General features: G+C 38.6%; 1 protein-coding gene across 1 annotated transcript in view; it reads right to left on the bottom strand.

The window, feature by feature from the left end:
• PUDP (pseudouridine 5'-phosphatase) overlaps positions 1-15,002 on the bottom strand; it is a 76,594-nt gene extending 61,592 nt beyond the window's left edge. The window contains exon 1 of the mRNA XM_086615640.1: positions 14,915-15,002. Within this exon, the coding sequence (XP_086471766.1) occupies positions 14,915-15,002 (88 nt within the window). The remainder of the gene's footprint in view (positions 1-14,914) is intronic.
• Between the last annotated feature and the right edge of the window lie 371 nt (positions 15,003-15,373).

The raw sequence follows: 15,373 nt of genomic DNA, 5'->3' as shown, positions 1-15,373 counted from the left end.
TTTTCAGTTACCTCAAAGGGGAGAGGCTGAATCTTATTTTGCTAGAGAGTGGTTCTGGGCATAATGGAAATGTTATAACTCTGTTTTGAGTGTGACAGCTCAGAGTGACAAGAAACACCACTATGTATCCTACTAAATGAAACAAAAAATATGTGTTCGGAGACAAAGAGTGCAAGAAACTTTAGTCTGTCATTTCATTCTTCCATATGATTAATGTGCTAAAAAAAAGAACAGATATTGTGAACTGAACTAGGAGTCATTTCACTTTCACTCAATCTTTCTTCCTTTCTACCTCAGTTCTGGAAGCTGAGGTCAAAGTTTACACCTTGAGACACAAGAGCTTCACTATCCTGCAGTTGGAATTTAGTAAGCCTGACACAGGAGTTACTTCGCTGGGGTGTGCTTAGTTCTACTGCAACAGCACTTGCAAAAGACAGGCTGGCAAAGTATATGCTCAATAAGCAGGTAAGCGGAGAATTTTTACTTTATTTCCAAAACCAGCCTCAACTTCCTTCCCTCCAACCAAAAACTAAAGAAGGAAAAAAAATAAAATCCAGTAGCCTTTCTCTCACCACTCAGAATTAGGTACAAACCTACTGAAATCAATAAGTCACAATGGTACAAGCAAGACACAATCAAGCTCACAGTTTCTGCATACAAATACATTACATAAGGTACGAGTTTCCAATTCCGCAGTAACTAACCTGAAATTAGACTTGCAACAAAAATTTCTTTGCTCCATAGCAACCATTTACTATCATTCTGCTTGAAAATGGAAAAATTATTTTTGGAGGTGCATTGCAGGCAGCCTCGTATTTAGAAAGAGGCGAGAAGTGTATGGAAATTAGGAAAAAAATTAGTTTCTCTGATTAACACCTGACAAAGTGTGGTAAAAACAATAGCTAGAAATCATTAATATAAGCATCACTTATGTAACTATATATAGTAACTATGAAAACGATTATGAACAGCTGTATTCAGCAGTATCCAAACAAATCTGACACACAAAATCTGGAATGAAGTAGAAGTTACTAACACCTGAATGTGAAATAACTCTGAAGAATGCCATTTGTAACAGACACTGATCAAGAAATAGCTTCCTTGACTCAATTCTGGTAATCTCCTTTTGCTTGATCCAAAATCAAACAATTAGCAAAATAAGAAGCGTCTGCTTCATTTGTTGAATACACTGAACTAAGCCACTTGAACTTAAATGACTTCTAGACAAAAAGATGAAGTTCTAAGGCTATGTCTTTTGACTTATGTTTCGAAACTGTTAGAAGGACTACCATATCCTAGGCGTATAATTAAAGCTGCATATCCAGTTCAAAAGGGTAACTTATCTGTTTCCTAAACGTAAGGAAAAAAAGAATTAGAAGGCATACAAGTTGCAAGAATAATCAAGCAGCTGGTCATCAAAGACCTTTCTCTTCCGAAAAGAGGCAAACACACCACAGGCCAATTCTTTCTAATAGCCTCGGCACAGTAGTTTAAATCAAAGAGATTTAAAACTTTGCACAAACATGCAAATCCGGTATTCCATCAACAAGCTGAAGAGCCTTTTGGTTTTTTCTGTTGTCTGAAGAGCAAATCTATTAATATATGAATCTAATTGTATGAAATGTTGCTATCAAAGAAAACGGAGTTGAACACTGTTGAACATGGCTGCAGTCTACCCTCTAAAATGTAAAGGGCAGTTTTAGTCACTGAGCTTGTCATAAGCAAAGAGGTTGGAGGGTTTTTCTTGTATTAGGTTGGCACAGTTCATGGTCATATTGCTACAGGGTTGTTCATAACATCACTTCTGTTATGAACTTGTATTTTCTAGAGCTTTAAAACTTTGCTGGTAACAAATATATAAAATTAAATTATACAAGAATTAAACCTGTTTTCTTCAGTAAAGGGACTCCTTTTGACAGGACCCTCTACCTTATTATTAGTATTAGTTATAGAAAATCTAGCATATCTCCTGAGAATTTAACTCCCTACCATGGACTGTCAGAGGAGCTTAAGTAGGTCTTGAACTGGAAATGGGAAGCATCTACATTGTCAGTACTGAAGCCATTAAAATGCAGCATCATCATCATTCTGTGAAAAAATAATTTCCTTGGTAGTCTATAATTGTCTCAAAGGCTCTATTATAGACAATTCAAGTGGGTAATGCATTTTTCAAACTCAGTTATACCGTACCTGTAATCATTGATCTTTGTAAACTATTTTGTTGAATATTTGATTTATGCTTCTGGGTCTATGTTGCGGAGAAAAAAGTTCATAGCTTGGAGGAAAGGAGTAGGTACTGTTATTCCAATAGAACTGTAGGATTTTGCAACATCTGTGTCAACTTCTCCACCACCCTCCAATGAAAGAGCGATATCTGTAAAGTACACCTTATTACACCTCTGATAAGGTACAACACCTATGTACTGGCACCATGTAATCACACCAGTACAAATATAATCTTTCTGAATGATGTATATCCATGCTGCGTTCATCTTTTAAAGAAGAATGGCATGAAAGAACAATGTTTTGGGGAAATGTTATTGATAAGCACTATCAAATCAGCTGCCAATTCTAGAAGAGTCAGATAAGATGAGGATTTCAAGACTTTAGTGAAAATAATTTCTAGGAAAATCAGATCAAATCTTAGTTGGGCCTACACTTACAGAGTATTTTTTTTTCAACAGCAAGTCTGTTTTTAATTCACAACAGAAGACGACTACTTTAAAGAAACAGGAGCGAATAAAGGCAAATGTACGATCCATCCCAGGAAGAACGAATGGGTACTGGAAGTATTTTTTTTTATTGTAACTCTTTTGAGATATACTTAGGAATAATGTTAGAACATCAATAGAACAGAACTTCTTGTACATACAATTAGAATATAAAGGAGGGAACTGAAGCTCCCAATTTCAGTATGCAAGATACTATGAAGAGAAAGGTAAACAAAACATCAGCTGAAGAGTACACAGAGGGAAAAAGTATTCTGCCTTCCTTTTCTTTATATACAAATACAGAAACATTTGGGTCAAACAAGAATATTTGTTTTAATGCCCTGAAAGGTGTAATTATAGCAGAAGGAAGAAAAACATGAATCTATTCCATGTTGAACTACTGTATTAGAAAAGGGAATGGATGAAGAGAGGAGTAACCTCTATGCATGGTTTTGCTATGTATCTTAGAACATGGCTTTTCTTTTTCCCCTCTTAGCAAAAACTTCTAAGAACATATAGCTACTTCTCAATTAACCAGGGCAATGAGAAGAAAAAAACCACACTAACGCACAATTTAATCATCTTGTATTATTGCCTGGGGGAGAGGCAGGGGGAAACATAGAAAGATTTACATAGAGAGCAGCTTTAACCAGTATACTGCAGACAGGTACCAGTTATAGATCTTGAAATGCCATCTCTTAAAGCTGAGAGCTTTGATTAGGGAAAAACAAGGTCTAGGTAATTCATAAACCATATAATCTGGTCTTATTGTTAACTCTCTGTTATGTAAAGAAACTTCTTCAAGAAAATTTTGACATATTTTTAAGGCATTTTTCTTCGACAACTTCAGAGTTACTGACAAGCTGCTCATTATCTTCATAGTTATTTTACATGGAAGAAATCCTCTTTTTTTGCATACATACACACACACACGAAAAGACATTCCCTGTATTTGTAAAGCTTTATCTAGGAATTTTAAGGTTTTATAGACCACTGGAAACTTCCAAACGGAAAGAATATTATTTGAAAGATTCTGTAGTCTGTAAAACACATATCTAGGAAAATAAAAATAAAAATTAGCATATACAGAAAGGCTAATACCATGATGAATACTTCACAGATTTTCTTCTATTTGTGAAATATATTTGAGATAAAAGCAATACTAACATAATATATCGAAAGAATGATATCCAAGGAATGATAACTGTAGAATTTAGAGCATAGTATTAGAAAAGCCCTAACAACAAAAATAAACATAACGTAGAAAAATCCTAATACTATGACACTTCTCAAGATGCCATGAAAATTCAAAAGTTCTCTCAGAGACCAAGATGCCACATGAAGACTGCTGTATGAAGTATATCTGCAGATACACGTAAGTATTGGGATAAACTCTTACATGTTCTTAACACTGCCATTAACAAGTACAGTTACCTCCGCAGGTCCAACATACACATTTTGGAAAACACAGGCTATTTATAAACCCTGGGACCTAAAAGCACTCAGGCCATGTGTTATTTCAAATCTTGTCCCAACATATGTGTAGACTGCATCCTCTCTCCATCATCCTGCTTTCCATAGGAAAAGAATGGTCTGGGCAGCAGTAATGGTGCTACAGCAGATTCCAGAAAGCTCTCCTCTCAGGGCAGTTCAGGGACCAGCCAGGATAGGTGAGGTTGTGTGTGACAGATTGCAGCCACCCAGAAATTTTACAGTAGTATAATGTGAGGTTTTTAGGAGACGCAGCTGTTTCTAAAAGTATGAAGACCCAGGTAACAGGCAGCTAAAAAACACATCAAAAGTTCTGTAAACTTTGAATACAATTAGCAGGTAAAAACAAAATCTTTCCTTTTTTTTAATCTGTAAGAGAACACTGTTGGTTTTTTTAATGAAAAAAAAATGGTAGAACTGGAAGTAGTATAACAACTGGTATAAGATGCAAAAATTTTTTTTTTTTAAACTTTACCCTTAGAACCTAGAACTTCAACTTTATCTTGTTATTCTCCAGTGTTTCCAAGTGTACACACTAATTACCTGCTCTCTGTAACAAGTTCCAAAAAAAGGAAGGGAAATAGTTCACTTCCTTTTTGAAAAAGGCAAAGCCATGATAAACTGTAAACTATGCAAAGTCAACAGTGAGTCAGACATTTTAAGAAACTAAATTTTACAATACTGTACAATTTGCAATCTACTGCCACATAACAAGTTTAAAGTTCTAGAACACACAAAACCAGAATAGCAAAACTATTTCTTGGTCTTGACTCTTAGATGTCTTTATTCCTGGAAAACGAAGACGTTCAAAATAAAAATGGTAAAAGGATAAATATAATAAAAATATGATCTACAACAATAATAACAATGCAAGTTATTAGGCAGCAGAGTAGCAATTAGATATACTACTATACCTTAGTGGCCCAAATATTTTCATTTTCCTGAGATACGTTCCCCATGAAACATTGTTTTTAATTTTTAAAGACTTGAAATTTATTGCATTGTGATACGCTCTTTGTGGCTCTGTCTCCCCAGAGCTGCAAAGCAAAGAACATTCTGTTAGTCCAATAATAACATAACGCTATAAAGAGGATTCAGTCCTAGCATGAGATCTACCATTTCACATGGTGTAATCCTTTGCAGTAATGGTCTTGTAACAGAATGATGACATTATCCAAGGTTACGTCACTTTACAGACATACATAGGTCTACTGTATTGTCCTGAAGAGACAGGTCAAAGGAGCTTTCTGTACGTAAATTACAAAACCAAAAAAAATCTTTATCATAGAACAATTTATTCAAATGAAATTATGTCTCAGTGTCCACATGCTCCACTTTAAACCCATTATTTTCTCCCACTTCAGTCCTTCTTATACACTATAATGCAATTTTTTTCATCAAACACACATTATCTTTCATTTCATTCTTCTTCCAGTACTAGTGCAAAGTTTTTCCTTTTCCTTAGCAATGTTCTCAAATGAACAATACCAGCATCAAACTCATAAAACATCCCAATCTAACAAAGACACTTCCTCTCATGACTGTCCAGTAATCGAATAAGGGTCTATTAGCTTGAGCATGTATTCTGTGGCAGTTTACATTACACCCAAATAGACCTAATAAAGCAGAACACAATTTTAAAGATATAATGCTCAAAAAGATGCCCTAACATGAGGAGGCAATTTGCAGTACATGGTGACATTGTGAAAGAGAACCTGAGTGAACTAATATGACTAATATATTGTCTGCACAGCAGACAATCAGTGCCCAGGAGTGAACACAAGGGCTGAGCTGTTTGGCAGCAAACCCAACCAGTTCAGCACCCACTAGCACAGGACTGCTCCAAAGGACTAGCACACACACCTATCCTTCCAAGAGTGAAGGTTACACATGGGCTGCTGGAACTATTACACCAGGTCAAAGAACGTGTATTAATGAGTTGGGAGAATGAGACACTGTATAAGGCCATACACATTACACAGTGACAGAGGTCATGAGTGAATTCCTACAGATGTTCCATAGAAAGACTGGGCTGACGAATAATAAACTGGGATTTCCTCTCAGTTGTCTTGTGCTGTCCTCAGACAAACTGCACAGGAAACTTGCTCAAAAGAAACATACAGGCACAGCAGACGTGGAAACTAATAGTAGAGGGAAAAAGTAATATATGGAATACTGATACAAAACTGGTGCCCAAAGGAAAGCTTTCAAGAACTAGAAATAAACCTGTTTCATCAGAGACGCACAGTCTACTAGAAGTAAGATCTATCTGACAACTTTTACAAAAATACTTCATAAAACTCAAAAGGGAAGGAGGAAGAAAAGTAAGAATACATTTTAAAAAGAAACCAGCTATTACATATAACAACAGCAAAACCATACTTGGGAAAGAGCAGTGCCCACTTAGATGCAAATTTTTCCAAATTACAGCATCAGATTTATTGCCAAACTACTACACAAAATGGTACTTAATCATAAGAGGAATTAAAAATTATTAAAAGTTGCACAAGAACAGAAAGCATACACAGAAACAGCAAACACTGATATTGTCAATAAGTGTGCAATCCTTCAAGAAGCAAAATTTTGCTCCCTCTCACAAAAAAAAAAAAAAAAAAAGTTGTTAGTCATGAGAAAAAGAGCCACAAGAGACAAACATTCCTCACTGGTTATTAAAGGAAAGGAAGCGAAAAGTGAGATAAATAAAACAAGATGATTTTCTACCATCTAAGTAACAAGAATAATCTTGAAAAAGACTGGCAGTACCTCACTGAACTTTGAGTTAGAACACTGATTTTACTATTAAGGAGGAGGAAAAAGATGAATTAAGGTCAGGAGCCTCTGTCAGAACCATTATAAGATATAAAAATGATCTTGGTTAAAAAGAATCATAGAATTGTTTAGGTTGGAAAAGACTTTTAAGATCATCAAGTCCAATCATTAACCTAGCACTGCCAAGTCCACCAGTAAACCATGTCCCTAAACACATCCACACGTCTTTTAAATATCTCCAGGAATGAAGACTCCCTGGGCAGCCTGTTCTAATGCTTGACAACTCTTTTGGTGAAGAAATTTTTCCTAATACTCAATCTAAACCTCCCCTGGCACAATTTGAGGACATTTCCTCTTGTCCTATTGCTTGCTTCTTGGGAGAAGAGACCAACATCCACCTCACTAAAACCTCCTTTCAGGTAGTTGTAGAGAGCAATAAGGTCTCCCCTCAGCCTCCTTTTCTCCAGACCAAACCATCCCAGTTCCTTCAGCTGCTCCTCATAAGACACGTGCTTCAGACCCTTCACCAGCTTCATTGTCCTTCTTTGGACACACTCCAGCACCTCAATGGCTTTCTTGCAGGGAAGGGTCCAAAACTGAACACAGTATTTGAGATGCAGTCTTACTAGCGCTGAGTACAGGGGGACAATCACTTCCCTAGTCCTGCCGACCACACAATTTCTGATACAAGTCAGTACGTTATTGGCCTTCTTGGCCACACTGCTGGCTCCTATTCAGCCAGCTGTTGACCAACACTCCCAGGTCCTTTTCCACTGGGCAGCTTCACAGTCACTCTTCACCAAGCCTGTAGCCCATAGCACTGCATGGGGCTGTTGTGACCCAAGTGCAGGACCCAACACTTGGCCTTGTTGAACCTCGTACAAACGGCCTTGGCCAATTGATCCACTCCGTCCAGATCTCTCTGTAGAGCCTTCCTATCCTCAAGTAGATCAACACTCCTGCCCAACTTGGTGTTGTCTGTAAACCTACTGAGGGTGCACTAGATTCTCTTGTCCAGATCATTGATAAAGCTACTAAACAGAACCGGCTCCAATACTGAGCCCTGGGGAACCGCACTTGTGACCATCTGCCAACTGGATTTAATTCCATTCACTTTGCTCCTGGACATCCAGTCAGTTTTTTACCCAGTGGAGTGCATGTACATCCAATTGTGAAAATTATCACCATTAATGTCTGTTGTCAATTAAAAAAAAAAAAAAAAGTTAAAAATTAGTTAAAAATAATAAAACCAAAAACCCTCCCCCCCCAACATTAGAAGTATAAATGGCAATATTCAAGAGTAAGATTGCCTCTTGGAGAAAACATACCAGCAGAACTCGCAGAGCAGATTTTTGCTAGTTAACTGTCCTACCCAGACAAATTAAGGTGTCCTTAAAAATTCCACTCTGAAGAGTTCAATTAGCCAACTCACAACGAGACTACACAAATGAATTACAACTACTCAGAACAGGAGCTGCAGAGTTGTGTCGAGGCTAGCATACAGTGTAACTACTGCCAGTATGCAGAATAATAAATCCAGGGTTGTAAATGTTGTTTTTCTTCTTAAGTAAAGAGAAAATTGGAATATAGCAGCTGGAAATAGTGTTATTATAAGGGAAAATTCTATGCACCTTTTCTTTGTGTGAAATTCGGTTCCATTTATAACATCTTATTGTTTACATTCAAAACAAAATAATTGGAACTTTATACACAAAAGTGTACATAGCCAACAAATATAAAACCTTATCATCTACAAACAGATTTGAAAATCTGCATTTAGGCACAGAAAGAGACAAATTTTTATACATGGTCAAACTACTGTGTGCATCTTTAAAAATCACTAAATAGAACTTCTACATTTCCAGCACCTTCAAAACGTACCTCTCCACTTACTAAGGGCCCTCTATACAACTGAGTTTGTGTGACAGTCAAAAAACGAATGTCACGTTATTAACAGTGGAAATTTGAAATCTCTTGGGATTAATTTATTTAGTGTTGGGGTTTTTTTTAATTTATTTTAAACTCACATACTTTGGGTTCAGTGCAACTAATAAATAAATAAGCACAAAAATTACATTGCATTTGTGTGTAATTAATGTGCAATATTAAAATCAAATCATGAATCTTTCAGCTTGGGAGCACTCCTCTGTTATCTCCTCAGGGAGAAAAAAAGGATCGTTGCTAATGCTGCCCATGGCATTTTAAAATGTGGTAACTATTACAGAAATGAAAAAAAAAACTGTTCTACAGATGCCAAAGTAAGATCTGATTCTGGATTATTCTAACCACAAACAACTGGTAGCTATGTGGATGGACAATTTACAAATCAATCATGGGAATAACAGAAGTCAGACTCAACATTAGCATGTTTGTTACGTCCTTGCCAAAATTTTCCTTGCTGTTAAATTACAATGTTATCTTTCAAGCATATGACATTTTATTTACTCAATTTATGGTTAGTTAATTCTCAATGAGGAGCTGTTTTACTTATCTCCAAAATTTGCTCATGAATCATCTACGAGGTATTTTGATCTCTTTGTTTTTGCAACAAGATACAAACACAGAACACAGGGGCAAGACAGTATTTTTGTTTCCTTCTTTGTTCACCAAAATCAGATGGAAATGGAGAACGGCAAGAAGTTTCGTTTCCACTACCTACAAGCAGAAAATAGGCTTACAAGATTGCCAGTTTATAGCCTAAGAAGATTAATTCCTGCACTTATGCCATAATAGAGGACAATCTAGAGAGGACTGATGTTTAGTTGAATTGGTGCTATTTGCTCTGATGCAGAAGAAATAGGAAGCCGTTTTAACCTCCCATTCACACTGAAAAATAAAAGACAGCATGCACATAAGCAAACTCCAGCATGGAACTGTTACCAGTTTTCTCATAACAGCAATCTCCTAGGCAACTTGTGCAACAAAATGAAAGTAAGAGTACATTTTTGACTTCCGACCTTGTGACAATGGGTAGGTAACACGGTGGAGAAAGAAAAGATGCCAAAACTCTTGTGAATCTCACAACACTGCAATGAATTTAACTGCAAGTTAATTTCTTCCATACTACAGACCAGAGACTACCTGTATGACTAGCCATGCAGGACTTGCTTAGGAGTGGCACACAAGAATTTAGCAGTCTGCTCCACACAAAGGCGATGGCTGCTGCAAAAGCAGAAACTTCTGACCCCATTTGCCTCCACTGCTTCACATCCCTCTGCGAATGGTCAGAACAAGCTGGCATACCTGTGCCTGTACAGTCCAACATGACTGTCACAGCCACGTCAAGTCATGCTGAAGGTATCTTCAAAACTAAACTGCTTTAGAAACCATATCTCTTTCAGATCTACTTACATGCTGACTTATCTTACGTAAAAATGTTATTTCACAACACCAGCAAGGATAATAATTGACATAAAACAGTCCCTATTCCTAACGAAAATTTAAACAAAAATAAATACATGACTAAAATTTCTATACTCAAGTATCGCGTTTTCTGCATGTTTATTTAGTTTTAGTTCAGCTTTAAGCACAACACAAAGAAACATCTTATCTTTGTAGCAGTTTTCTCAAGCTCATTTGTCAGTTAGGAAAGGTTAATATCACACACGCAGCTTGCAGAGAATGTAATTTCTACTTCAAAATGTTTTCAGCTCCCTACAAGTTTAGGCACAGATCAACAAAGGCAACATTCAATCCTATCTGTGTTCTGGTGGTGGGATAGCTATTGGCTACAATTACGTAACAAAACCACTTGTCATAGCTCAAAGTACAACCTATGCAGTAAGCGGAGAAGATAGATCCCGGGGGGCATTATTCTAGTTGCATATTTTGTGCAAATTCAATTGATTTTTCCTTATCTTCAGCACGGGATTAGTATGCTTTTACAATATGCTAAAATGCCAGGATCAGATATTAAACAGTACAACTATAACAAAAGAATTTATTTAGTTATCAAAGATCTCTAGCTTCTGTTCTGTTGTTTTTATTTTTCATTTTAGCCAGTTAACCCTGTACTCTGTGTGTTGGATAAGTGCACACATAAGTAGGTTTACTAGTTTTAATTATACTTCATATTAGTGGTTAGAACAGCAGTCTACTGTACAAGTTCTGAGCATTTAGCGTTAGGATGTGCTGTAGGAAAGCAAGTAGAAATTTAACACTATGAAAATGTTGGTTTAAAAAAAAAAAAAAGTACAGCAGTACACCAAAAATTAAAATTTAGTTATTCCTTTCCCTCTGGTTTATACTATATAGCGAAGGGAGCATCACTTATAAACTACATTAACTAAACGCTGCTGCATATATATAATAAAGCAGGATGTAACTGCAGTACACTAGCACAAAGGCCGTTATTTCTATTATATTTGGACCTTCCTACAAAAAACCCAAGAAGTCCTTCAATTAATTTTAGCTAATAAATAACAAGCTGTCTAGAGGTGCTGTTCTCATATATTACTTACTAAATGAGAGCACTATTTTCCAGCGTGCTAACTTCCTGGCAACTGGAATGACAGACAAAAAACCCTAAGATTTCATCCAACAGCTCAAAGGGAAAAAGAAGATAATCCAAAGGAGAAAACTCCAGAAGGGTGAACCACACTGATTGTAAGCACTGAAAAAGGGTGTTAGATAACACTTGAAATAATGATACAGAAGGATTCCGAATGAAAGGGATGAAGTACTTCCACTGGTAGCTCAGGGGCAAGAACTTCCCTAGTGAAGGTAAGCTGATATATCAAGGTGGGGCTCAAGGACAACTTAATCAGTCTCAATTATGTTAAAGAGATGGGGGAGATAAAGTCACAGAAGATGAGACTCAGTAACACTTTCACATAGCCCAGCATTAGCTACTAAAGCATATGAATGCAGCTTCTGTAGGATAACACTTGGATTGTTTCCAAAGTCAAGAACCTCACAAGTACCTCAGACCTCATTTAAGGATTTTACACTCACGGTTATAAAGGATTCACAAATATTTCAGAAATCTTCCTATCAGAAGATAGCCTACCTTCCTCAATCAGAAGCAAGTACGTCAGCTATAGAAAGCAAGTTCACAGCACATTACATTAGATCAATTTAATGTTCAATTTTTCATTGTTTATAGACAAATTTATATTTGTTCTATGAAATTGGCAAGGTTTAGGTGAAAAGTACCAAAACCAGTCACATCTATTCTCACACACTAGTTCGTTGTGAAAATTATTACAAAACCTAAAGCTTCAGATTCTGAAAAATGCAACCAGCTACGGAGGCACTTAAAAAAGTTACAAAAGTTATAGACATGCAATACTGAAAATTTTGCTTGTGCTTTTTCAAAAGAAGTAATTTTATGTAGATTTCTATAGCTTCTAGAAAAAGGTATGTAATTTATTGTATCATCTGCACTAAGCACTATGCTCTTACAAAACTGTTAATGTTTCACATTAAGGATAAGGATGTTATTTCTTATGTAGGTTTACATCAATATAACCATTTGTCTCATTCAGAAGATTTACAGCAGACAGGTTGGGCAGAAAGCATCTAAACTGTGCGCCCTTTATTTCATTCCTTCCCCCAAATTATTCCAAATTTCTTGAAACATTTAGGAATCTTGGGGAAGTCCGAGTAGTTTCCTAACTGCCTTTTTGCCTCTTAAGGGTCACAACTCATTCCGAAACAGACAGGTTCACCAAAAATTACATTAAAGTTGTGACAGAACTCAAAATATTTAGAGGCTGAAACATACTACAAGTCCTCTGAAAGAAAGCGGATGTTACGAAAATCATCAAGGTGGTGTCCCTTTTATGCCTCTGTACTGGAAGACACTTAAGAGTATTTTAAGTTTAATTTTGTACATAATTATGGCTTTCACTACAGATGAAAGATTTCTGAAATACAACACATTCTTGCTATGCAACTTTTTTAAACAGAAGAAATCACATCCACGTTGTAGCATAACAGTAACTATGGGAATAGAAACACAACACAACAAATATTTACCAGTGCAAAGGATGCCTCATATGTAGGGATAAAAATTAAGTATAGCAACATGCATAAACTCTTAATGTAAGTATATTTTATATATAAGCACACAAAAGGCCATAATTTATGTACGCTATTTTATTTGAATCCAGAAAGTGACAAAATATTTCTCTGGAGCTGTACTTTATAACAGATAAATTTAATAACAGTGAGGAGTAAGTTTATACCTTGTGTGTCTCAATGTTAGCAAACTTAGGTCCAAGAATTATAGATCCTTTATAATTACTTTCCCAATATGAGGTAGAGTTCATAATCTACAGCATTTTTAATGCTTCTTCACTCTATGAACTAAAGGAGTTTCGGGAACTAAACATGACTCAGAACCTCCATTTGTATTGTTTTTGCCTGTTTGGAATGTTACAGAAAGGCGATTTCTAATTATAGACAGGATAGCATCTGAGAAAAATATCTTTAGTTCCTAGAATACTGTCCAAAGCTAAAGCACCTATCCCATAAATACCCGTGCATAATAAATTCACTTAAAACTAATACAGTAATCTTACATACCCATATCAATGCCTAAATATTTATACTGCTTACCTAGACTGTCCTGCTCAGGTGAGTTGTGTGAAGCAGACTTTCAAATTACGCTAAAAAGCAGTAGTAACCAAAAAGGCTTTCCTGAAATTTCTAAGTAAGAATGAAATTAAAATAATTGGTTCCAGATTAAAAAAAGAAACCCAACACATAACCCCAGGCTATTTGAGACTCCAGTGGTGAAACTGAAAAATAAACTGAAATAACTCAATCACAGTTTTGCATAGCATATTGAAAGCACAGACGAAACAAACAGAAACCAATGGCTCTAAGATGCTTGAAAGTATTTGTGATAGTGTGAGTAAAGCCATTTTTGTTTTAAACCACTGTAACAGAACTGCCTTCACCTGTTCAGGTGTGAAGGAGGGGAAAGTGCACATTTCTTGGAAACACAGTAACTCATTAGACTTCATAGCAGTCTTTCCAGAAACTGCAACAATTTGGGTTTTGCAGAAGGAAGATACGTGCCTAAAGCTGACACTTTTAGGAATTCACCCACATCCAAAGATCCACACAGATTATATCAAAAGCCAAATCACACACAAAAATGCTCCATTATTCCACACAAGAGATGCAGCAGAAGGCCCTGATTGAGCAAACAGGTAAGAGCAGACTGAAATACTGTTCTGGTCACACTGACTATTCAAACCTCAAGATCCAACCTAGCTGTAGCATGAGGGACCGACGGATTTCAGAGTAACCCTGCAAAGCTGCAAGTCTACTGGAACAAAAATTGGGAGATGACTACCACAGTGGTTTCTAGACTTTTCAGCGGGAGACTGCAAATCGAAACGCTTAAAAATGCTCTCCTGCAGCCCGCACAACAGCGGCAGCCCCCGGGAAGGGACTCGCTGTTCTCGCCGCCTCTTGCGGACCCCCGCGGCCCCCGGGCTGCTCCAGCTCTGCGAACTGGAAACCCCTGCTCCATGCCCGCTTTTAACCTCGCCTACCCCTCGCCTCTCTCCCCGCAGCCACTCCAACCTCATTCTGCCGAGAAGGGTAAGCGCCCTTTTCGGACTCAGCCCTGGATCTTTTAGCTCAGCTGAAACGTGCCCACGAAAGGCAGGGGGTGGCGGGAGGAGGAGGAGAAGAAGAAGGAAATAAAGCGTTTCCTGTTGCTTCAATCCCTTCAGACGAGTTTAAGCAACGTCGCCCGGGGCGCCCCGGCTGCCCGTCCGCCCGGAGGAAGACCGTGAAGGAGCAGCCGCAGGGGGCAGCCGGCCCGCTCCCCCCGGCCCCGGCAGGCGCTTCGGCGGAGGGGCGGGCAGCCGCGGTGGGGACAGGGGCCGCCCGGAGAGCCGGGCCGGGCCTGGCGGTGGTGCGGGACCGGCCAGCGCGGGGCGGGGGCCAGGCCCCTGCAGGGGAGAGGGGCGAAGGCTACACACCCAGCAAGAGGCCGTCCATGTCAAAGATCAGGTGGGTGACCGGCTGCAGCGCGGCCGCGGAGGAGGAGGAGGAGGAGGAAGCGGACATGGCGAGGCCAGGGCAGCCGGGAGCCCGTGTGGTGGTGGCGCAAGCGCGCTCCGCGGCGGCGGCCGGAGCCGAAGGGGAGCGGTGGAGCGGAGCCGCCGCGGGGCAGGGCCGGGCCGGGAACGGGGCAGGGCGCGGGCCCGGGCGCGGGCCCGTGCGGCGGTGGCGGCGGGAGGCTGGTGGTGGCGGCGCGTGGTGGCCGGCAGCCAGCGGGGCGGGGGAGCCCTTTTTTTGGGGGAAAAAAAAAAAATAAAATTTTTTCGTGAGCCTCATTCCATGGAGGACTTTTCTTTTTAAATCCCATGTGGTACAGCTCATGGGAGAGGCTGGGGAGTCGCTCGCGTTTTGGAGGTTTAGACCTCGTTTCCTCTCCA

The sequence above is a fragment of the Tauraco erythrolophus genome, chromosome 1 (genome assembly GCF_009769465.1).
Source record: "Tauraco erythrolophus isolate bTauEry1 chromosome 1, bTauEry1.pri, whole genome shotgun sequence".
Lineage (NCBI taxonomy): Eukaryota > Metazoa > Chordata > Aves > Musophagiformes > Musophagidae > Tauraco > Tauraco erythrolophus.
This window is presented reverse-complemented; position numbering and strand designations above follow the sequence as displayed.